This window comes from Nothoprocta perdicaria, unplaced genomic scaffold (genome assembly GCF_003342845.1).
Source record: "Nothoprocta perdicaria isolate Ctin4 unplaced genomic scaffold, notPer1 scaffold_2, whole genome shotgun sequence".
Lineage (NCBI taxonomy): Eukaryota > Metazoa > Chordata > Aves > Tinamiformes > Tinamidae > Nothoprocta > Nothoprocta perdicaria.
The window spans coordinates 2,157,467-2,181,383 of record NW_020455204.1 but is presented as its reverse complement, the minus strand read 5'-3'; the positions used below and the strand labels follow the sequence as shown (position 1 = coordinate 2,181,383).

General features: G+C 41.0%; 1 protein-coding gene across 1 annotated transcript in view; it reads left to right on the top strand.

Annotated features, from left to right (window-relative positions):
• The window catches only part of CABIN1 (calcineurin binding protein 1), a 93,205-nt gene that overhangs the window by 28,464 nt on the left and 40,824 nt on the right, over window positions 1–23,917 (top strand). Inside the window, exons 26-28 of the mRNA XM_026037611.1 lie at window positions 80–262; window positions 2,126–2,460; window positions 8,517–8,630. Of these exons, the coding sequence (XP_025893396.1) occupies window positions 80–262; window positions 2,126–2,460; window positions 8,517–8,630 (632 nt within the window). The remainder of the gene's footprint in view (window positions 1–79; window positions 263–2,125; window positions 2,461–8,516; window positions 8,631–23,917) is intronic.

The following is a 23,917-nucleotide window of genomic DNA, read 5'->3' as shown; positions in this document are numbered from 1 at the left end:
AGTTCTGTGTTACTATTAGCGAGATGCGAGCAGCAACTCGATGGGCATGAAACAGTGCATTTCTTTCTATGTTTTGCAGAGAGGAGTCAGGACAGCACTGCAGCAGTGCTCTCCGACTCCAGCTCCACACAGGATATGTTTAATGAGCCTGCCAGTTCTCAAGACAGCCTGAGGAAGTCTTACCCAGAGAAGAGGATTTCTGCTCCCTGTGCTGATGCACTGATACCCCACAAAGACACCCCGGGATCTACAGAGGAAAAGAGTATGACCACTTTAATAGATAGGATCAGCTTGTGTATTTTATTTTATTTTATTTTTTGCAGCAGGCATAAATATTGAAAAAAGCTGCACTGTGAGCATTTTAATTAGACATTATTGCTGCATGTATGTGTGTAGCTTGAAATTAGAGCTGCTTATTATTCATATGGCCAGCATCCCAAGTTGCTTTATTTTAAAAGCTTATTTACTGTTAAGCTGCTGTCATCGTTGGCCATTTGGCTTTCTTTCCTTCTTTCCTTTGGTATTTATGCCCTTTTTGTTCTGGCCCAGTAACAGACTGACATTCATTACCTAAAAGAGCATAAGTAGCAGAATTAGATATTTTATTCCACTGGATACTTTATCTCTGTAGAGTAGTGGAATTGCTGTCTGCCATAGTTTTTCATAAAAAATATATTAGTGTTTCATATTTCCCTGGAAAATGTTCAAAAAAAAAAAAAAAAAAAAAAAAAAAAGAAAAAAAAAAAAAAGAAAATTAGACCATCCAGTATCCATTAGCTGGAATTTTCCTCATCCTCTGTACAGTTGGATGTGATAGCTGGGCAACTGGGCGTCATTAGAGAAAGAAGTATGGAAAATAAGACTGTTGTATTAATTTTGCCCATGCTTCTGGCTTGTGTGCCCTTTGAAATGTGGGCTGGTAAGTCTTTTCTGTCAGCAAATACTACATTTTAGTCTCTTTCGCCTTCACAGATATGTGAAGTGTGGTGTGTGAGTAGCATTGATTCACTTCACTGATCTCACTGGGAAAAAGTGCCTGCTAATTATTTTTTATTGATGTTGCATATATATATATAAAAGAAACTTTTGTAGTTTATTTTTAATAATATTTTACTTCAATTTTGCCTGAGTTAAGGAAATCTGTGGAGATATGCCTGTGCATGTATAGTGAGGTAGGTTTCAGTCTCTACATTTATAAAATTGTACTTATGCTTCCATTAATCCCAGTAACCTTTTGGAAGTTGAGTTCAGTTCTTCAGACTTGCAGTGAGTTGTGATGTTGCCACCAGCTGTGTGTTGGGAAATTGCTGAATGCAGTTTTCCATTAGTGATTTTTATCAGAACGAATGTTGTATCTGAAAAATACTTTCCTGGTTTAATTACTGATATTATTGAATATTAGGGTTAAGTGTAAAAAACTTAAATGATACCTGTATATTTTTAGGTGCATTGTATATGTATTATATAGGAAATAGCTGAACATGTTGTCATTACCTATGTTAGATGAGCTGCTAAAAAAAAATTCCATGTGTTTTAATTATGCCTTAGACAATTAAATGACAACAAAATTCAAAAGCAAAGCAACCCCTTTGTAGACTAAATGCCTATAGACTTGCCATATATAAGGTACTTGACAAAAAATACTCTTAGGAAATGCTTGAAAATTCATACCATAATGCCATCTGTAAAGTGACGATGAACAGATCTTTTTCAGGCAATTTTTGAATATTTTCTGGCCTGGAAAACATTATTGACTTCAAGCTCAGCTTTATCAAGGAAAAGGCTAAAAAGCAAAGTAATGCTTGTTTAGTGACTTTCTACCCATTGGGAGATAGGGTCTAATGCAAGAGGTTCTTTATCCAAGCAAAGACAGTAAAACTCTGTGACGGGTCTTTCTTCTGCTCCTGTTCTCTTCCAACACTGCATACGTCCTGCACTGGGTAAGTGGACTCGGGGAAAAGTCCTAAGTAAAGACGACAGAGAACTCGGTATGTGACTCTGTTAATGAGCTACGATGAGTTACTTGTTAAATACCAAGAGTAATAATACATTTTCAAGTCTGAAGCAGCACAGCAGTGGGATAATTCTGTTTATGGGGTCATAGAGTCTCCTGTTAATGTTCTAGTTACAGGCAAGTCAGAAGAGCTGCTGGAGACCTCGGAATCCTACCATGCTGCCGAGCCCAGCGGCCAAAAAGTGCTGCTGGATGCTCAGCCTGCTTCCAGCAATCCCATCAAAGCTGTGATCCCGCCCTCCCAGGGGGACTGCAAGAAGAAACCTGACCCTTGTGGAGATGCATCCGACTTTCCCCAGTGCCTCCCCGCGGACCTGGAGGAGCAGCGGAAGCTCCTCACGGAGCAGTGCATCGCCTCCTTCTGCCTCTGCCTCAGCCGCTTCCCCCAGCACTACAAGAGCCTCTACAGACTGGCTTATCTCTACACGTACAGCAAAACCCACAAGGTAAGACAGCCCCTGATGCAGCAGCTGCTTGGTTTATTGCCCAAGTAAATAAATCATCTTGCCATTTGTGTTGAGTGAGGAGGTGCAGGGTTCAAATGCAGCAGCTAGGTTGTTTACTCCAGCCCAGGTTGAAGCTGTGCTGTGGGAAGTCTGCTGTTCCTGCATTCTTTGATCCATGTGTGACCAGAAGAGTAGGAAATTCTTTATTTAAATTGACCTAAGTTATTTTTTGTCATTCAACAAAGAAATAACTTTTAGATACATCACATGAGTGATAATGCTCTTAAAAAAAAATAGCTACTGCCATTTTTATTTTTTTTAAAAAAGTGGACTGAAAAATGACTTGAAGGCAGCAATTCATCTGTATGCATGTAAAAACACAACATGTGACACAGATAGGCTTTCTGGGTGCCTTGGGTAATTATCTGCAGAATGAAACTTTCCTTAGTGGCAAATCAAAGAAATAATTGCCTTAACTCACATAAGGTGTTAGTGGGGTCTTTAAAATGTAAGATTTTATGGTTTTGTAGGTCTGCGGCAAATAAAAACACTAGATTTCTTGCTGCATTTGTGACATTTCTTGTTACTATGTAGTTTAGGGCAGTGCATTTTAGTTGTAAGGAATTAAAGCAGTTTCTCCAACATGATACTTTTGAATTAATCAGCAATATTTTCATAGGAATTATTATATATCTTCCTCCCATCATATAGTTGGGGAAGGCCCAAGATTTTAACACCTACTTTCATTCTCTTCATCTCTTAGGAGTATGGGCTTCCCCTAATCCTGTGCACAAGGTTAGTACAGCCACCTGATGACTGTTTAGATATAAAATCCTAACCATTTCTAAACAGTCATTGAACTAAGAAACAGACCTTGACAGAAATACCACTTGAAATACTCAAAAGTGGCTTACTGCCTTTGTTTTTTTCCTTCTGCTCCTTACTTTACATTCTTTTTCTTGAATATGACAATTATTTGCTGTTTAGAAATCACAGAATGAAAGTCAGTCAGAAGCCCTGCTGTGCACAGACCTGTGATAGTGATTTAAACAAGGCAGAACGGTGTCTCGGTCACTGTAGTAAATGGGAGCTGGATATCACTGCAGGAGTCTGATAAAACCTGCTGCATGTGGATGCTATAGAACGTGCTCTACAGGAAGTATGACTTTTCATGCTTCTGCTATGATAATCCTTTGTCTTCTTGAAATATCAGTTGTTAAAATATGCACAAATTGTAAATCCAGATTTATTATTTCCTTGAGTGATAGTGATAACTAAGTTTGGAACCAACAGATTTCGCACTTGAAAATGTTGTGTCACTTCATATCCCGCAATGCATTACTCCCTGAGTTCTCTTCCCAACCTATATCAAAGCTTTTATAAATTGAATTTCCCCTCTGTATTCTGATACTGGAAGCAAGGGGAATGGAAGCAATCAAAGCACTTGGTACCTTTGATAGAAAACATATCAACAGGACTGCTTCAAACTGAGCAAAAAGAACATGTATCAGCAAGCAGGTGGAAGGTGCTGAATATCTCATTTGGCTGTACAGTGATTACCCAGAAAAATATGACCCTTTTTTTTTTTTTAAGAAAGCTTGTTTTGAAACATTTTTATGCTGTTTGCATGTGACAGTTGTTAATTTCTTCATGGAGCTAATCATTAAGAGGAGCTGTGGATTCTTGCAATCTGTCATTACTGTTGCTGACAAATGATTGTGTATCAACATTCAAAAGGAAAAGCTGCTGTTTTCAATTAATTGGTTCAAATAGCATGTCCTTGCCTGAGGAACTACTTGCAAAATATTTTCTTCGGTTTCTTTTCTCTTGATGATGTCTTTCCTTTGCTCTTCATCTCTTTCTCTACATAGAGGCACAAGCTTAGTGATTAGTGATGTTTTTCAGCATGAAACACAGTGTTGTCTAAATCTCTCTCCCCTTGGAACTCGATAAACTTGGATCTTGCCTGTTTGAGACCAGTAGTTATCAGATTAAACTAGGACTGTTGGGTTTTACTGTCCTTTTAAAATTAATTTTGCTGCATGATAAACAACCACTCAGCAGTGTTAAAAAATATCTTCTTACTAGTATAGATATGTATACTGCACACTCTCTCAAGTCATAATTTTCTTTCTTAAGCTACTGATTCAAGTACTTTCTCAGAGCAATGTCAAGCATCTGTGATACCTGTGATTATAATACCCTGCTATATCCTTGGTGGGATTTTTATGGCTAAACAAAATGAAAACACAAAAGGCAGCTACTGCAGCAGTAACCAGAGTGAGAAGAATACTTAGATATCCTGCTCAAAACCCAGCCCCTCCCACCCCACTCAAAAATACTTAGATAACTCAGATCAGGTAGAGTTGCTGTTGAGGCAGACCAAACTATTGGTAAATTTTAGGAAGCTGACGTTAATTTTCAAATACATATAACCATGTTGGAAAAATCAGCATTTATGTGCCAGTGCCAGGAATTTCTATGAAGAATTTAGACTGGTGGCCAAAATTCATGGTTGGCCAGGAAAGCAGAAGACTGGCAGGTCTCCATAGTGCACAGAACAACAAGCTTTCCATATGCAAGCTGTTTTCTCTCATGTTACACTATTACCCATTTTGCTGATCGGCGATTAGTAAAAATAGTCTTTGGGCTGTTCTTTTTATTTTTTTAAACATCCTTTTGAAAATCTTTCAACATTTTGGCTATGCTTTCTGTTTTCTTCCCCTCCCACCCCCAAAATTCTGCTTACTCTTTAGAGACTGTTTTTCTTTATATTATTCTGTTATCACAGCAAATCTGTGCATAGCTGCATTTTTCTCATACTGAATAACCGCGCAAGAAAGCGGAGGTGAATTTTCAGAAGTTATTTCATTGCCAGTTTGGGCAGGGCTTTTAGTTTCACATTCACCTTCTCTTGTCTGTCCTGAAGAGCATTCTTTGTCCCTTGTGATGTTAGATTTTTATTTCCAAAATGGCAGGATGTTGTTCATCACTATAATTAACAAATTCTGTGCAAATTGAGTATTTACCTTATCTGATCATGGAGATACATAGAGTGGGTCTGATATTATTCAACCAACAGATTGTCAGGAAATAAAAATACTTATTTATATACTTTTTTATTATGGAACTAAAAATACTTTTCAAATCCTTGAAGATGCTTCTCACAGATATTGTTTGCATGACTTAGTTTCTCTTAAATTGGATCATCTGTTATCAACAGAGCCCCTAATGACTTTTAACAGTTATTTGCTAGCTTCATGGTGTAATATCAGTAATATAAAACTGGAGTACTTGACAAACTGCTAGTGTTCATTAGCTGATCTGAGGGTACCCTGACTAGAAGTGGCAGTTGACCTGTTTTGTCAAGTGATTTTTAAAAAATATTAGAAAAAAATCCAGTATCATGCAATGTATTACAGCTCTCGATACTATTTCAGGTGAAGTATCCTCTTCTACATTTACAAGATGAGATTATGAACTTTGGCTCACAAAGACAGTGTGAATTCACTGCCATATCATTTTATCTGTAGCTTTTATAATATTAATCATCAGCTGGGTGTAGGTAACCTGAGTTTAAGGCTTCCTATACTGAGTCCAGAGGCAGTAATCATGATGCACTTTCCAACAGAGAAACCCAGGCCTGGCTCACCGTACTGACAATGTGTCTTTTGCATCATCATTTCTAGGAAAGCAGCAGTCATTGTGTTGATAATTACTTTTATGCGAAAGTCTTTCTAATTCAAACTACATTCATTATGTCAGGTATAGTATAAGGTCAATACTGTGCAACCGTTCAGTCACCCTAGACATAATACAAAAATCAAAAATCTGTAGACTTACTTTGTAGGCACACTTACAAACATAACATATTAGCTGAATATATCTAGGTATTTTGATTAGCAGCAGTTTGGGTGTACTGGTTCACTGAAAACGAACCTTCAAGCTCAGTAGTTTGTTTATTCTGCTTTTGTTTGATCCCGTTGCACTAGTTCTTAATGAGACCAAGCCTATCTAACAGGCTATAAAAGCATATGGGAGGAGGAAGTGAGGTGTATGAGGGCATTTTATAGACCTCTCAGCAACACTTCAGAGGTCCTGGGTTAGGCAAAAGTGGCTTTTGCCACCATGGAGTTAAGGGATATCCATCTCTGAGGTGATTCAGATTTCCACTTATCTGACCATGAGAGATTTTCCTTTTACATTCTGATAATGCAGGTAAACTTTTCTGCAAGTTGCTGTCAGTCATCTTGCCTTTGAATCTTGGGGTGATGAGGATGTGGGAGGCAATTGCTGAACTGGAAAGAGTACTCGGTAATTGCCCTGAGTCAGCCAGCTAAATCCAGCACTTCAGGCTGGCAAACAGTGTGCCAAGAAGAATAAATCCCTTCTGCTATGTCCTGGATTCCTTCACCCACTCCTAATAACTCCATCGGCTAAAAAGCGAGCGGAGCAGACTGAAATCTAATGAGCTGAGACCTGCTCAGCCGTGTTTACGGGGAATAACTGATCATGCTGATTTAAGGAGGGCAGTGGAAAATCTGTAACTACATCTTTTATTCCCATTAGTTTTGATTGTGTGAAGTTACCGTGTAATTGCCCCATTTGTTTGAATGATCTTTTTTGCTCCTAGCTAGGTTACGGTCATCATCTTGTTCAATAACAGCCAATGAATTATATGTTCCAAGTACATGCATATGGAGGGTCAGTATAATGTACCTAGCACGTCACCAGAGTGTGACACTCCACTTAACAATTTCTTAGCATTTTCAGTATAAAACTTTCATTCATAAATAATAACCGTATCAACTACAAAAAGAAAATAACATATAGACTGGGATTTATATATGAAAGTTGGTAGTGGTATCTTCAAGTTTTCCATTTTTTCTTTTTTTAAATAGTTTTAGCTGTAAGACTCATATGAGCACGTATGAACATGACAGTTCATTAAGCCGTGAAGCACAAACATCAAGCAATTTTTTAAATTTTGTTTTCCTGGTTAGTAGAATCTCTTTATGCTTCCAATTACTTCTGAATAATAAAAATTTCTGCTTTGCAGATGAGATCTCCAGCCCATGCGAATCAATTCAGCACTGTCACTTGCCTCTGTAGAACAATATCTCTTCCTATTTCTTTTTTTCTTTTCTATATTAAAACTATCATATTCAAATCTTTAAAAAAAAAAAAGAAAAAAAAAAAGCCAGTTTAATACTCAGCTAAGAAGTCATGAATCAACTGGAGTAAAGCACAACCTGTGTCAGTGAAACCTTACAGTTAAGAACTGGCCCATCTGTTAGTGCTCCTGAGCGGTTTGTTTTGCCCAGAGCCAACAACAGCTGTCCCTGGTTTCCACCCTGTGCAAGAGATGCTCATATCACACACTGAGCTCCTCAAGGGAGCTTCTTCAGTTTAAGCTACAGTTTAAGCTTAAAGGTTGCCTTGTCCGTTTGACATGTCAGCTGCCCAGGCTGTGTCTTTAGAGCTGCAGTGTCAGCCATGGGAGGAGAGCTGGGCACCCTGCAGCAACTGGGCACCCTGCTGTGGGCAAGACGGGAAGTCCAGGGTTGCCAGGGTGGTCTGTAAGGGGTCTTGGTGCATGGAGGAAACCTCTAGGACACACTGAACGATTCCTTCCAATGTCTGGGGAGAAACATGTTGTTTTGTGCAGAAAATATTTTATCCTGATAACTGTAATTCAACTTTTAACACTAGAAAGAGAAATAGTAAGATGCATTAGTGCATTTACACTTCAGATTTCTCTAGGAGCCTGGAGATGACTGGTGGATCTCAAGGGAATGACGGTAAGTCCAAGTCAGTTTAAAGAAAGGTTCCGCAGAGGGACATCACAAAATCCAAACATATTCTTAGCTAAAGCTTTAACTATTACACAGCAGCTCCCAGGAAAATGAGAAAGGAAGTTATCAGATAAATAAAATTTATAGGATTTTAAATTTATTTTATTCATAAATGAATGAAAGGCAGGGAACGTGCAGATCTCACAGCTATGGTGCGGATGCAGAGCCCGAGTGACTCACATGCCCTGCTCTTCCCCGCAGAACCTGCAGTGGGCCCGCGACGTGCTGCTGGGCAGCGGCAGCCCCTGGCAGCAGCTGAAGCACATGCCGGCGCAGGGCCTCTTCTGCGAGAGGAACAAGACCAATTTCTTCAATGTAAGTTCACACTGTTGCGACGCTTTCTCAGCTGGAGCTTAACTCCTGCTTCTCCTTTGCCTGGTTGTAAGGGATGTGACGGGATTTGACACGGGGCACTGAGGGAGCTGCCCAAAAAGTGACGTCCTGTTGGGAGGAGGTTGCTGAGGTTCTCTATGCTGAAGGATAATGTGGGGAAGTTTTATTCCGGAGGGGCTTAAAAAGATGGAGAAGAAAACACCAATGTTTCCCAGTTATGCAATGTTTATCATATATTTGTTAATGGTACTCTTGGTGGTTGAGACCTCTATAAAAATTCTGAGTCTGTTTCTCTTAATTGTCCTCTGCCGTGTTTGCTTGGTCTCGGTGAGACTTGCGCTTCTTGGAACAAGCCAAAACTTGCTCCAAGAAATCTCAGGTGTTGGAAGGAACTTGCCTGTGTTCAGCTCTGGTGGCCTCCCTGCAGCAAGAGGCTCCCAGCACGCAGGGTGACAGCTCGGCCGTGCTCCTTGTCCCTGCACTGTGGGGTCTCTGGTGCCAGGAGCATCTCTGCCTTGCTCAGGGTGGTGGCCCCTCGCGTGCCCATCTGAGCAGCGAACTCCCTGCTGTGGTGGAGACTTCAGATCTCCATGTTGTCTCTAGTATCTCCTGCTTTGCTGAGGTATGTTCTAGTTTTCATGGCCCTTGTGTGTTTGTGATAGGATTTGCTGGATGTTTTGTGGCTTGTGGTGTGTGGAAAGGGCCTGGAGATGCTCTCTCTGCCTTGTATCTCTGAGCTACGTGTCTGTGACTGCCTGTGACTGCAATGATAGAACTTAAGTCTCTGCTCATCTATCCAGTGCTATGTGCCTAGCTCTGTTTTAATATTTTCAATTCTTGTGGCATTTATTTCCATTTTGCACCTGTGACCATCCATCTTCATTGCTCTGTATGGTGTTAATTAGCATCTCTCTGCAAATTTCTGTTAAATGTGCTGTCTTCTGACTGCAACCCTCAACGAGGCTGAAGAACTGAGAAATACTGACGGTGATTCCAAACTGTATCCTGGATCACTTTGCAAAAAGCCCTTCCATTTCATTCCATTTTCTTTTCAAAAAGCTTTGACTAATAAATACTGTCAGCCTGACAATGTTTAGACCCAACAGTTATGATCTGGCTGATGACAGCATGACTTTGGACCCATTTTTCCCTGCAATATCTGCTAGAGTCCCACAGAGACAGTCAGTCGTGAACTCCTCAGGCTGGTGAGTGCCTTGGCTCTAATCCCATTAATACAAGTATTCACAAAGAAGCTAATGAAATTATTAAGCATTCTTGAAGTTAAGTGTTAGCTTTGCTTGATGAAGGGTAACTTGTTCATTACTGCAGGGTAGAGTGTCAAGAGTATTCTAGATTTTCACACGTGAGGGAAACAAGTGCTGGAGAAGTGAGCAATGTGTGTAAAAGAGTGTTTCTGCCTGACAATGTGAGTTCCCACATTAGGAGAGATGGTGGTTGCCGTATCTCACACCTAATTTTTGAGCATCAAGGTTAGAGAGTTTAAAGACAGGTGCCGTGACCTCCATACTTGGAGGTTTACGGTATTTTAAAAAAGTGTTGTTCCTGTCTCCAGATAGCAGTCTCCTTATAGACTGACAAATGAATATGTTAGCATAGATAATAGACACCAGTGCAATAGTTGTTTTTTAAATTTTACAAGTATTTCCCTTAATTTGATATTATTTTTCTTTAATAAGAAAAACATTTTGAAGTAAAAGATCATCTTCCAACAGAAGATACACACCAAACCAGCGCAGTATCCAGGCAGCACTATGAGAAAATAGAGAAAATGGTGAAAATGATGCTCTTGGCTTGGATTTAGGTCTGCCCATAGATGAAGACAGTGCTAGGCAAGAGTCCTGGGTGTCGAAAGCTGCCTGCAGCCTGGAGGCACTTGGTGCTGGGAACGCTCGAGCGTGTCTCAGCTATGGTGACAAGTATAACTAGCACATGGAGTGCCTCAGACTGCCTAAAGGTTGTTGAGGGCTTTGTGAGTCAGTGCCAACATCTTGACTTTCCCTGCAGATATGTCATGTAGTCTTGCTGTTGAACAGGCACAGTATGCGGCAGGAGCTGAGTAGGAGAAAATATTTTGGTCTCATTTGCTCCCAGGTGCATTTTCAAAGCCCTCTTGAATGCTCTGTGTAGAATGCGTGGCAGTCCTCCAGTACAGATGACATGGAGCAGAGTGAGAAAACCCAGATCCAAGAGAGACGTGGCTACGAATGCCCATGCAAAAAAATAAAAAGCTGCTAGTGTCATCTGACATTCCAGAGCTGTACAAACCCAAACCTGTGAACAATTTGGGGAGAAAAACCCTCTAACGTTGCATTTCTTTTGCCTGGGTTAAACCTCAGATGGTTTGTTCTCATCCAAAGCTCTTAGCCAGGCAGGGGGAAAGCAAATGTGCTGCACCATCTGGGTCAGTGCTGAGAATACAGGCTGGTGTGTCATGCATTGCATGCAGATGGTATTGCAGCCCACTGTCCCCGCGAGTGTCTTCACATACAGGATCAGGTGATAAAATAGAACTTTACAGAGCTCTCTGTAAATACATGGTCGCATCTAATCTGAGAAATAAAATGCCCGACTTTTTAAAGATTGCCCAAGCTTTAGGGGTGTTTTTAACAGAAGCACTTTGGTTCTGGATAAACCGAAAATAAACATTTTTTTTTAAAAATGTATTTGTTAAACACTTAAAGTGGTTGTTTCCACGTAAGGCATTTGGTTTAATTTTTGGAGAACTCTTTGCATTTCATGATAGAGAAAAGTTAAATAAACGCCTAAATGGCTTTCTATGGATACGTTACTATTGAAGTCCTTTTTCTTTTGAAGTAGTAGAGCTAGTGTTTTTAATCTCTCGTACTGAAGATTTGAGGTTGTTGGAATTACAGCTGACTCAATTGTACATGTGCAGACAACGGCATGTGAGAGGGAAAGCTAGCTCTTTCTAGTAGGGACTGAGCCAGCCTTCTCATCCCAGACATTTTATAAATCATGCATGCTCCTAGTAGAACTATTTATGAAATGTTTATGAGAGCGCTGTATGAAAAGAAATAAACCGGGGTAAAGCAGTCTCCTCTTAAATTTTACTGCAGGACTGCAGGTCTGAATGTGTGTGTCCCGTTCTGTTGTCCAATTTGTTTGCTGTCACTCAGCTATGGCTAAAATTTCTTTGAAATTATCTGCTACTGGCTTCAGGATGGGAGGAAAAAAGGCACATTTGCTTAGCCCTGATACTTTCCTGCCTGATGTGCTAGAAGAACGTCAGGGTGCACAGAAAATCTCTTTGCATTTCAAGAAAAAGATGCTCTCTGTGTTACTGCCCTTTGCCTACTTGCTTCTCAAATAGAAGAAAAGAGCCCTGATAGTGCAGCTAGGACCAGAGGGGTTTGCATGTCCACTGCCCTGCCCATGATGGGGAGAAATCGTTGCATGGTTGATCATTAGAGGTAGAGTTGCAGGAGTTTTAGCTGGATTTATGTCACTAAATACTCTTTGTTTGGACAGGGACACTTTTCTTCATAGCCTTGCATGTACATGGACTCTCCAACATTCTTCCTTTTCTGTGCTTGTGTGTGCATGTGTGAGTGTAAATAGAGACTTTTATTTTCTTGCAACCTCCAGAATGGTTTCTATAGTAACTGAATTAGCAATCAATTTGCCAGGAAAAAAAAATATTGCTTTATATAGTAGGGTGCTGCTTCGGTTCAGATATCCTGCCACTATTAATAAAACAAAGTTAAACTCTGTGCACAGATGATGGTATTCATGAGTCTGTGGGTGGGTGGTGATTGTGGAAGGAGTATTTTGATGGCTGAGCTCAGTGTGTCAGTAACTTCTCCATATGGTTTCTTATACAGTATTTGTATATTCCTGGCACATTCTCAGGGGAGGGGGTAATAATAATCTGTTGTAATACAGATCTTGATGTCCATCTTTGGTAATTGTTCCCTGCGTATTTTCATGCACAGAATATACTGTAATTCAGATGTTCATATGCAAGGCTGCAAAGTGTTAAGGATAATTGATCTTTACTATGGAGCGGGAATAGCTCTGGGTTACTCTCCTCCTAGAATGTCTTCTCAACTGGCAAGTGCCCTCCCAGCTCCTGGACATCTGCGACGTGGAACATTTGTCTTCTGGGAGAAACAGCACCATTGGAATCAGATTGCAGAGAAAGGGAAAGAGCTTGAAGTAATTTCTGTCTATCCATGTGTGCTGAGATTGTCTCAGTCTGGTGAGGCTCAGGGTTGAGCCATGTATGGGGCACCAAGAGAATTGGTGGTTATTTGAGCATGTTCACGATTGGTTGCAATTTTCTGAACAAATACTGATCTTTTTAGCACTTTTAACACTCTCTGTGAAAATGAGCATAAGAGGATGCCGAGCCAAGATAAAAACAGAAGAATGAAATCATTAGTGACATCCCAGAAATCACAAGGGTGTGAAGTTAGCTGATTTTTGCCCTTGTTTTTAAGTTTCTATTTAAAACAAAATAGTAACAATAGTGTAATGGTTGAACATATTTATGCATCTTAATATGGTAGGAAGATAAAAACATCTGTTCAGGGGATGGTTAAGTTCTCCCTGCCTAGGGAGAACTGTCTTTAATCTTTTCAGTAGATGGCTCATTATTTATAATGTAGCTGTAAAATGCTTGGGTTCTTCTCCACATATCAGCTCTGAAAAAGATATTTTTCTACTTAGTGCCATTCAGTGACCGCAGGTTTTTACTGCTCGCTTTTACTGACTAGAAAGTATTCAGAGGTTAAGCAAAAGAGGTCTCCCTGATGGATATTTTCCTCACCTGCCAGGAGAAGCCAGCTGCTTAATGCAGGACCCATGGGGAGGGCTGGGCAGGTCAGCCAACACCTCTGCTTAGCCAGAGAGAACTCATGCCCTTGCTATACCCTGTTGGCAATATCTTGCCTTAACAGTCTGCCTTGCTTTCTGTGTGATCTTAGTGAGTATTTCATTGCTTTTCCTCTACTCCTGCCTAATAGCACTATGAAACTTCTGTTCAGCTGTATGAGGAAACCAGTTCTGGTTGGGGTATAGAGATAGGAGCGCAGGAAGCTTCCAAAGAATGAACTGAAAACTCCTCAGGAGCCCCTTCTAAACCAAAGTATTCTATAATTCTGTGGCTTGATTTGTAAATAAAATCAGCTCTATGAATTGCACTTAATTTTATGATTATAGTCTAGGCTAAAGGACATGTACGTTTTCTTAATCACTGTCTCTTCTTTTCCTCTTTTGCAACACGCTGCCAAATTAAAGGTTTGGGAGACTGGAACCACATCAGCTCTTCCCATTCTTAATTCCTTGTCTTTTGTCCTTTCTGGTCTTTTTTTACTTGGCTCCATTTCCTTTTGGCTTTCTCTGCTCTGTGCAGTAATTGCGTATTGCTCAGGTGCAGAGTTCCCAGCACCAGCAGAGGACAGGAAAGCTCATACCCTGCGTGTCACCTGCCTGCAGATTAAGGAAGGTATGTTTGCCTTCATTAAATGGAATTTGTGTTCAGGAGGTTATTGTTGTTTCAAATCTAGTAACCTTTTTTTTTAATTAAAGCTTAGATCTGGGGTAATTTGGTTCCTTAAAACACGTAATGAGGGGACAGCCCTTCTCAGGGAACAGGAATCACAGAATCATTTTTCTATAAGTAGATGTTTGGAAGAGAATTAGTGTGGTTTTCTCTGCTTCGGTATTAAATTTATTAATATTAATGTTCATATTTAAGCAGGCAGACATTCTGTGTGCAAAAAGCTAGCTTTTGGAGAATCTTTGTATCTTAGTTACGTCGATTAATTTGACTTTTTTTTCTCTTGTCCAGCATGGCAGATATGCTCCATTTGGGGGTGGGAAGGAAGCGGGAAAGAAGAAATAAACCGTGATTCTACTTGCTCCTATAATGAGAGTCTCAAAATTTCTTTTCCGACTCTGTCCTTGGCAGTTGTTCTTTGGCCAGTGGCAAACCATTTTCTTTCTTTAACCCTTGCCTTTCATTTGTAATTTTAATGTAACTCTACTCATCCATCCCCTGCCCAGGCTTTTTAAAGTTGTAACTGCAAGACTGTGATCAATGCACGTGGATTAGTTCTGTCTCATGCCAGTCTTAACACCAGCCCTCTCAAAAGAGGGGAGCAAGGAGTTAACTCTGCAAATGAAACTTTCCTAGCGATTGGACTAAGACCAGGAGCTCCATAAGCAACGAAGTCTTAAAGTTGGCTATAAAAAGCTAGATAACTTTTTCAACCTCTGCCCAGCATGTTATTTACAGTGCTTCGCTTCATTCTCTTGGAAAAACAGAACTCATCAGTGAAAAATGTCCGTCGTTCACAGAGTTTTTGGTCTCAATATATACACACGCTGTTCTTTCTGGCTGACTTTGCAAGCTTCCAAGACCCAACTAGTAAAGATGCCAATAAATCTAAATCCCCGGAGATACGAGCATGGGGGTTTAAAACTATGGCTTGTGCCAGTGGATATTAAACAGTGATTTTTTTCTATTCTTTTTCCCCTTAGAAAAGTTTCCTCTTTTGTAAAGCAGATGAATTTCTAAGGGAACAATAATGTTGAAGTAATTTGAAGATTTCTTCGTATAGAAGAGAGATTGTCATAAGGTTCTAGTGTATTGCAGGACAAAAAGTAGCTAGTTTTAAAGTTGGATATTAAAAGCAGAGCAGCAGCTGTTTTATCCACCCTAGAAAGCATTTGAAATGTGCTGGTTTGCTGGCATACTATGGGGAGAGTGTCCTTTTACAAATGTGCGATGAATAAATCCATAATTTGATGATGCTACCTGCTGATTGTTGGATATGGTTCAGAGAGGCACATTGAGGCACTTTGTGGGGTTAGTTTTAAACTTAGGTTAGGTCCTCTCTATCAAAAAAAGTTTAAATATGATTTTTTAAAAAATAAAATTAGTAGGAGAGCAGAATTTTAAAGATAAAAATCCATGAAAGGCCTGTAGTTTTTATGTTTGTATGTTGTTTGTCTGCTATCTGATTATCAGATCAGTTCTTATAGCTTCTTACCACAAGTTATTAATCCTAGCTCTATTGTAGAGATAAATGGTAAGAACTGTGTTACATCAGTGAAGACTAGTGTATGATGAAAACGAAGCAAACAAAAAAGGTAAATTTAGGCTTCTAGAAGCAAACCTAAGTAAAACCTTTAATTTTTGATTAGCTTGCATCAGCATTTTCTTTTTTTACTACAAATTCCGCTAGCCTTTGACTGAAAGCTTTGTCATTTTTAAGTCCTTTTAAAATTTAGTAGCAGTGTGAAGAGCACAGCTGAGTGTTGAACAGGCATGTAGTGTTTATGTGTCTGAAGTCATACTTCATCATCTTTATATACCCCCCTTTGCTCTGAAACTGATAGCAGTACTCTGAGGAATAGAAATTTAATGGCTCTATAGCCAGAATCAAGAACTATTCAACACAGTAATTTTCTTCAATAGTTCTCCTAGGTGAATCTATATGTGATATATCTAAGATTAAGTGTTTTCCTTTTTTTCCTTTCTCCAAAGTGTATTTTTCATGAGGTATTTCTACTAGTTCTTAACTACTTTGTTAAGATATTTCCATGATATTAATCAGTGCAGTTCCCTCTGTTCCTATACATTTCATGTAGGAGATGCTTCTAGGATGCTTCTGAGGCAGCTGTCAGTCCACATCAGTTCCTGCTCAATACTGCACTCGTCTGCTCCCTATTCCTGATCTGACAGTGAGGGTTTTTTCATTCTTCTACCTTGTCTCTGTAAAAAGACTGGCATTACTCTGAAGGCTAAAGGAGCCAAATGGCAGTAAGTGAATACAAAATCATCTCCATTAGATGCTCAGATCATACCACCTTTCTGAAACCCTGGTTTCATTCTGCAGCTGGGGTGATTTCAATTTGCCTGGCATTACAGTCATTTCTTATAACTTTCATCTTTATGAAAAGAGGAAAATTAATAGCGAAAGTAATTTTATTTATTAAAGCAGCATATGTCATGAGAAATATTTCTGGAATTACAGTTCTCAGCAGAAGGATCCAAGTGTTTTTCATGGTTATACATTGCCTCAGTGTGAAAAGGAAAATAGGCAAATGTGGGATGAGAGCAGTGTGATACGAGTCCATGTATACGTGCGTGCAAGTGGAAAGCATTTAGAGATACATATTTTTAATTTAATAGATACAGCAGGCTATAATTGGCCGAATTAAAAAGGATAAGATGGGACTGAAGAGATACGATAGCAGATAATGTAGGTAGGGATATACGTTGTTGCTGTAACTAGTGTGTGCTGAACTGTTGGCTGACTGACTACAGCATCACTCACTGTGAGTTTATGTGAAAATACTGAAGCAGGAGTTTGACTAATAGTGCTCTGTCTTTGGCAAAAGTCCTAAAGTTGGAGGAGTAAAAAGGCTAGAAGTTGTGCAGTTATGTGTTACTGTTCCAGCCTCGGTGGCTCCTGAGGAGGAGGTAGGATTCCCTGGAACAGCAGGAACACCTTTTGGAGCTTGCGTGCTCACAGCGAGGATGTGGAGCGACAGGGGTGCCCCCTTGCACCCACCCCCTTGCTCAACCTCTGAGAAATTGGGAGCGAGGGGCTGAAGGGATCAAAGTGCAGGACAGTGAGTATTTCAGCTGGCAGCTCTGCACATGGAACGCAGCGCCCTGGCAGGATGCAACAGGGAAGCTCCTCGGAGCTCGGGTGGAAAGGGGCTGGTTTCCTCGGGAAACTCGGGAAACTTTGCTCGCCCCCACTGCCTCCCTGCCAGCACCGCTGCTCTCCCGCTGGCAATAGGCAGTTTCACAGGTTTGCCCTCTATGGTGTTCATCTTTATATAGGCTAGAAGAAGCAAGATCAAAAAAAAAAAAACCCAGATCTTTCCTCAAAGCCTTCCTAATGGATATTCAAAAGGGATTGGGAATTTTTTAATTTATTTGACTTCCTGACACAAAAATCAGAAATGGAAAGCTCCTTCCAGATTTTTTTTTTTAATCTCTATCTGTTCAGAGCTACTCCCTGTATACTGTTTGGTAGACTGCATCCAGTAACAGCCATTAATTTAATGGCTCAGGTGTTTGATGTAATTTAATGAGCTTGGTGTAGCAACCAAAATGATTCCTGTTTACACAGAACCGGTTCATTCCCCCTGACAGACTACACAGAGGCTTTAAGAGTCTCTGTTGTGCTTTTTTTTGTTGTTTTGTTTTTAATTCCTAATATAACAGGTTCATCGATCTCCACTTATGGGAGCTGCACCGATTCCTTAGTGGCTGTTTTATTCCCAGTTGGAAAAACGAGGGCAAGGCTAAAGGCAGGTGGGTGCCTTGTTGGCGGACTCTGCAGCTCATCTGCTGAGAAGCGTGGTCATCCCAAGGCCTAGGACACCTTAACAGTCTTCTCTCACGACTGCACTGCTTAATACATAGAGAGGATACTTTTTTTAAGGTTACAGTCTATGCATGTACCATACCTAGCAGCACGTTCAATGTTAAAAGCCTTTAATAGTCATAAACAAGATTTTAAAGAAAAAGTGCAGATTGCAGGCCTTATTTAGTGGTATAATTAAGATGGGATTTCCAGCATGAATATTGTTCAATGCTTAAGAAAAAGAATGCTTCCCCTTATTGTAGAGGAAAATACTCATAATAAGGACTTAAGTATTAAAAGAAAATGTGTATGCTAGCAACTTGCTCCTTGTGGATCTTGTGGCTGTTGCTGTATGCAGATTTATCTTCATCTTAACCTTGCAACAGGAGCCTCCAAAACAGGAGCACAGAAGAAATCTAGAAATATTTCACAGTTTTCAAAGTGGTTTATCTTTAGTATGTTTGAAATCATTAATATCTGGGTGAGGAATTTTGGAATGACCAGTTCCAGCTGAAATTCAGAGATGTCAACTACCATGTCATGGGAGTTGGGATTTCAGCTTGGCACTGCAGACAGTGGGGTTTATTTTGGGAACTGTTCAGAAGCAGAAAAGGTTGGTTTAGGAAAGGGAGGAGATGGGCAGACAGAATTTGACTGCACATACATTCCATGTTGTGAGAGTTTATGGCTTAGGAGCTAGACAACCAGTTTGAATCACCTTGCTGACAGAGTGTGGGAGAACTGGGAAAGATATTAAGTAATAATAGGCAGAAAGATGCTTTTAGTTTTTATTTATTTATTTATTTGGTGGAAATTAGCAATCAGAGAGCATTACCCTCTTTCAGAGATATTCACTAGAAGTCACAGGCAGTATATTCCGTGCACAGCAGTGCTGTGACAGTGTAGGTAGATACATCACTCAGGTGTAGGCCTATTTTTTGTGTTATTTTGTCACTGTCTTTTCAATATGTCACTCTTCTCCCTTCAAAATCTGACAAGTCGCTGCCTGCTTTTTGTGCATAATTGAGCTCGAATAAAATCCCCTGCATCTGTATGTGTTCTCAAATCGATAAGGTAAAGCAAAGCAAAGTGTCTTTCTTCCTGAAAACTTCTGTCTGAGCTGTCTCCCCTGGCTGCCTGGAGCTGACAAAATGAAAGGCCCACCAGGAGTTGAGTCTGAATCTGAGATCTTTTAAGTATTGCGGGCTGCAAGGTTGAAGACAGCAAGATGTATGCTGCGGATTTCTCTTCTAAATCTCTTTTCTATTCCTCTTATTTCTGTTGTTACCTTTTGACATATTCTTCTCCTGCTATTCATTTTGCATTTAGTGTTTCTTCTTCCTGTTGTCCTTTAACAACAGTCATTTAGATGTAGCATGTGGACAATAATTAGGTACCTGCATATTATTCTATTGTCTTAGTTTTGTCGTTAGAAAAGACAGCAAATGGTCTGTGTGAAATTCCCCAAATATTAGCTTCATCCATAGAAATTACTGCTTTTAAGATTTTCTAATGGTTTTGTAATTTTGTCTAGTGGGATATAAAATGGTATTGAGCAGATTAACGTATCCTTTTACAGTCAGAGCTGTAATCTTCAAGTGTGAAGAGTAATTGTTCTAGAGGACTAAATTACTCTTACTGAATATCAAAGAGAGGTGTTGACAAGTTTGCGGAAGGTCCAGATTTGGCACTTGCTTCTGTTTCCCTTTGAGATTCAAATGGAAGCAACATGGACACAGTTTTTAGGGTGATCTCTTATTAAACATTAAATATAAACCTGTGGATGAATAAGAAGTCATCTTCAGAGAACAAAAGTTGGGATATTCAAGGATTATGAGCTCTATTTTTTTCCTTTCATCATCTTCACTCTTCTTAACCTCTCTTCTCCTGTTACCCAGGGACCCATGTGGGAGTTTTGCTTTCTCACAGGTATGGTTATTAAGGGCTATATTATCATGGTTTAGGTTACAGCAGCCTGTTTCGCTGCCTTGCACTTGCAGGCTCCTCAGAGCAGTGTCAGCCTGGATGGAAAAGTGAAACTGATCTGGAAAATACTTGTATAAAAACATGAAAATTCCTTCCCTGGATTAGATTGGGTTTTCTAGGCAAGATTTCTGATCGGGGAGCTGCTGTCATCTCACTGATTGCAAGAAGATTAGAAAAATCTGACTTAAAGGTGCTGCTGAAGGAACAATGGTTCTTAGCTCCTGTAGGACTTCTATTGCCTCCAGCAGTTTGAGATTACCCTTGTCTCTACAGAAAAAAATGCTATCCCTAAATTAAAACAGCATCCTGCATCCTAAAAACAAAAGATGAAATCTACTCTTGCTAAGGGAAAATAGAGTTCATGCTAGGATTTATAATGTATATCCTCTGAGCTGAAGAAAGTGGAACAGAATTTCAAATATATAAATATATTAGCCTTAAACTCATAGGCGCTGTTGGTATGTAAAGCCAGCGTCCTTATCTCCACAGTGCAGAGTGGTCGGGAATCTTTATGACTGTTTGTCACTCACTCCAGACCACTTCATCAAGAAATCCCAGCGTGCAAGAGTTAAAAATGCATAAAATTGTATGCGTACAATCACCTCCCCCTGGCTCTGTGGCACTAGAGAGTATGTGCTAGAGTTCGCATCCCAGAAGGTGCTTTTGGCTGAGATGTTCCTTAAGCTTTCCTGCAGTGGTGTTGATCTAGAGACACAGAAGACCACAAAAAAAAAAAAAAACTACAGTTGATGAAATTAGGTGTTTAAACAAGGCAACACTGACTGAGATTTAAACTTTTATTTTGACTGGTCTGCCATAGCCTTGCTCTCCTTGTTTCGCCTCACGAAGAACCAAAATGTGGGTATAGGACATGGTCTTTGAGAATTAACGGTTGCACCTCAAATCATTGTTCCTCTTTCAGAGACATATTTAGTGAACTGAAAGTATTCATTTTAAGCAATTATTTTTAAAAGGGTAAATGGTAGGTCATCCTGTTGACTCTGTGCGTGTCCACAGTTCCCTATAATTGCCCAGTCACTCTTTCCCCTCCGTCCTTCCCTGCCTAAATGCACAGGGACTCTCTGATTTCGTTATATCACCGAATTTAAGCTTGAAAAGCAGTAGATGTAAACTGTTTATAGCACCCTCATTTACACAGCGGCTTCCAAGTAATTAAATAATTAAGGAAATATATAATCTTTCACCCCAGTCAACCAGAAGGCTTAAACAGATGTCCCAAGTACTTCTCTCGGTTTAAGGAGGGGGGGAAAAAAAAGCCTCGGATATTATGTAGGATTCTGTGTGAACCAAGAGTACGAGTTTGGTGGTGGCAGCTCTTGCAACAGCCGCTTTGCGGGGGAGGCTGGAGCGGGAGCAGAACCATCCCAGGGAGCGCCAGGAAACTCCGGGCTTGGCTTGCGGATGCAGGACTAAGTGCAGGTTATTCTCGAGTTGAGCGCTGAATGTTTTCCCCCATTTCAGGAACACCAAGCAAATAACTTTATCCACCTTTTGCGGCTCCGTTAATGGATTTAGGGTGTCTTTATTGTATATCTCATAGATGCAGAAGTTGGAAGTGTATTGCTGGTTCCCACAAAAGTGCTGGGCATGGCGCTAATTCTTCACTGTGTGTTTCTGTATATTAGCTAATTGAGTGTAATGTTCTTGCTCGTGTGCAAGGAAGGCAGAATGCAGTTTGCTTGAGATGGTTCAGTCCACTGAATGAGGTGGAAGACAATGAGGATGCAATGCAGGCTTGGGAAAGGAAGCTTTGTGGTGGTTTATACATACATACATACATACATATACATATATATATATATATAAAAAGCTAAGTGAGAAAAAATATGGAACCTTTTGGAGCTGGGCAGCACAAAAGATAATCTGGGGTGAAATTCATCTCCTTTTAGAGAGACAAATTTGTATCTTCAGTATAAGTTGGTGATGGATCTTCACCAACTGCGAAGTGTTGGTGTTTCTATACAAAAGCAATAATGAATCAGTCATGTATTGAATATACGAACTGGTGATATTAAAAATGAATTTTGTTTATTTGTTACAAAAGGGTCCATGAATTTAATTCTGTATTTGTGAGATGGAAATAACAATATTTTACTCCTTTTTAAAGCAGTTTGAAATCTAGGAACTAGGTATTATTATAATTGATGTTTACCTTTTGCCACCATTTAAAGTGATCTGTTCTTGCTGCTTTTTAGGGAACCATGATTGCTCATTGCAACACCTAAATTATATTAATTAGAAAACAAGATCCTTACATTGCTGTGCTTGTGGCTCAAAGGCATTTAGCTCCACAGAATTTTCCTATGACATAGTTTCCAATCTATGGAACACCCTGCCTTTAGGCTGTTATTTTTTTAAATTAAGTCATATTTAATTTCAGGTACAACAGCTACTTAATTTGCATAAGTAAATGACAATACAGGAAAAAAACTCCAGTGCATAAATGGAAGCTCTGCTGTTAGCCGTGAATAAATGAATAGATCAAAAATGGCAGGTCAAAAATAAGCCTATTTGCATTAATGCTTAGAAAGTAAGTATACATTTCAGTTCTGTATTTAAAACATAAATCCATGTTATGCGGTCTAATGAGTAAAGGTTAATGGGTTTTTGAAGTGGTGGTGCCAAAACTGCATTGTCCTAAGTACAGAGCGGGCGGTTGCCCTCAGGAGCAAGATGTAAGCGGCAGCAGAGCCGGGCACTATTATTTAAGTGATATCTTAGCTTCAGAACCAGACTCTTACTGTTTAAGTGGAGAGATAAACACAGGGCACTGCTGACTGATGTAGTTTTGTAAAAGATAAAGAGGATAACTGAATTAGGCTTTTTTTTAAAGATGTTGTGAAAGTGTAAAATGTGTAAATAAATATATAAATAGGTATGTGAGAGGGCAAATTATAGTTCATGGGGCTTTCAATGTGAGACACTTAAAACTGTTGAATTGAGGAATGGAAATGGAAAGAAGGGAAATGGAAAAATGATAGGGAAGGAACACAAGCTTTGTGAGTGAGCTTTGATAGTAAACAGGATGTATTTTGAGCACTTCAGGCTAATCCCAGCAATTAGGAGGAGAAAAAAAGGCAATCCTTGGGAAAGGCAAGGAGGAGGCCAAAGCTGCTGGGCAGCTCCTAGGCAGGGAGATGCAAAGACAGAGTTTACCGTTAGTGATGGAAATAAGCGGGAGCTGAGCCGGGCCATGCGCTGGGAAGAGGGGAAGGTTGGGACCATGCTGAGCCCGGCTGGGACCCGTGGGCCGTGCTGGAAGGCGCAGGCTTAGCTGGGCTGGGGTCAGAAAGGGCCGAGAGGGCAGAGCGGGCGCGGGGGCCAGGGCCCGGCCGGAGCCTTGTGCCCCCTGCGCTGGCGAGGGGCCCTGCAGCCACGAGGGGAGCTGCAGGCCTGAGCAGGGAGAAGCGGCCGCTGCCCCGCGGGCAGGTGGAGGGCATTCCCGAGGGGCAGGTTTGGCTTCCACCTGCGTCTCCAGGCGCTCTGCAGGCCCAGCAGCCGCGGGGGCTGCGGCGGGGGCGGAGAGAGGTCGGGAAGGGGCCCCGGGTGCCCGTGTGTGCGGGCCGGGGCCGGGCTCGGAGCGGCTCCGGGCGCGCTCGGCAGGTTGGCGGGCAGCTGGGGGCGCGCGGCGGCCTGCGAGGCCCCGCCAGCAGCTGTTTACTCGCTCGCCCCCAGTGCCGTGGCGCGGGGCCAGGCTCGGCAGCCACCGCGCCGGCATCCTCCGTGCGGCGCCGCGGTAGCTCCGGCCCCGCCGCGCCGCCCCCGCGCGCACAGCCACCAACGGCCCCAACGGCCCCAACGGCGCCGCGCGCGGGGGCGCGCAGGCAGGTGGGGCGCGCGCGGGGGCGGCGCGGGGACGCGCAGCCGTTCCCGCCTCCCTCCGCCCGGCGC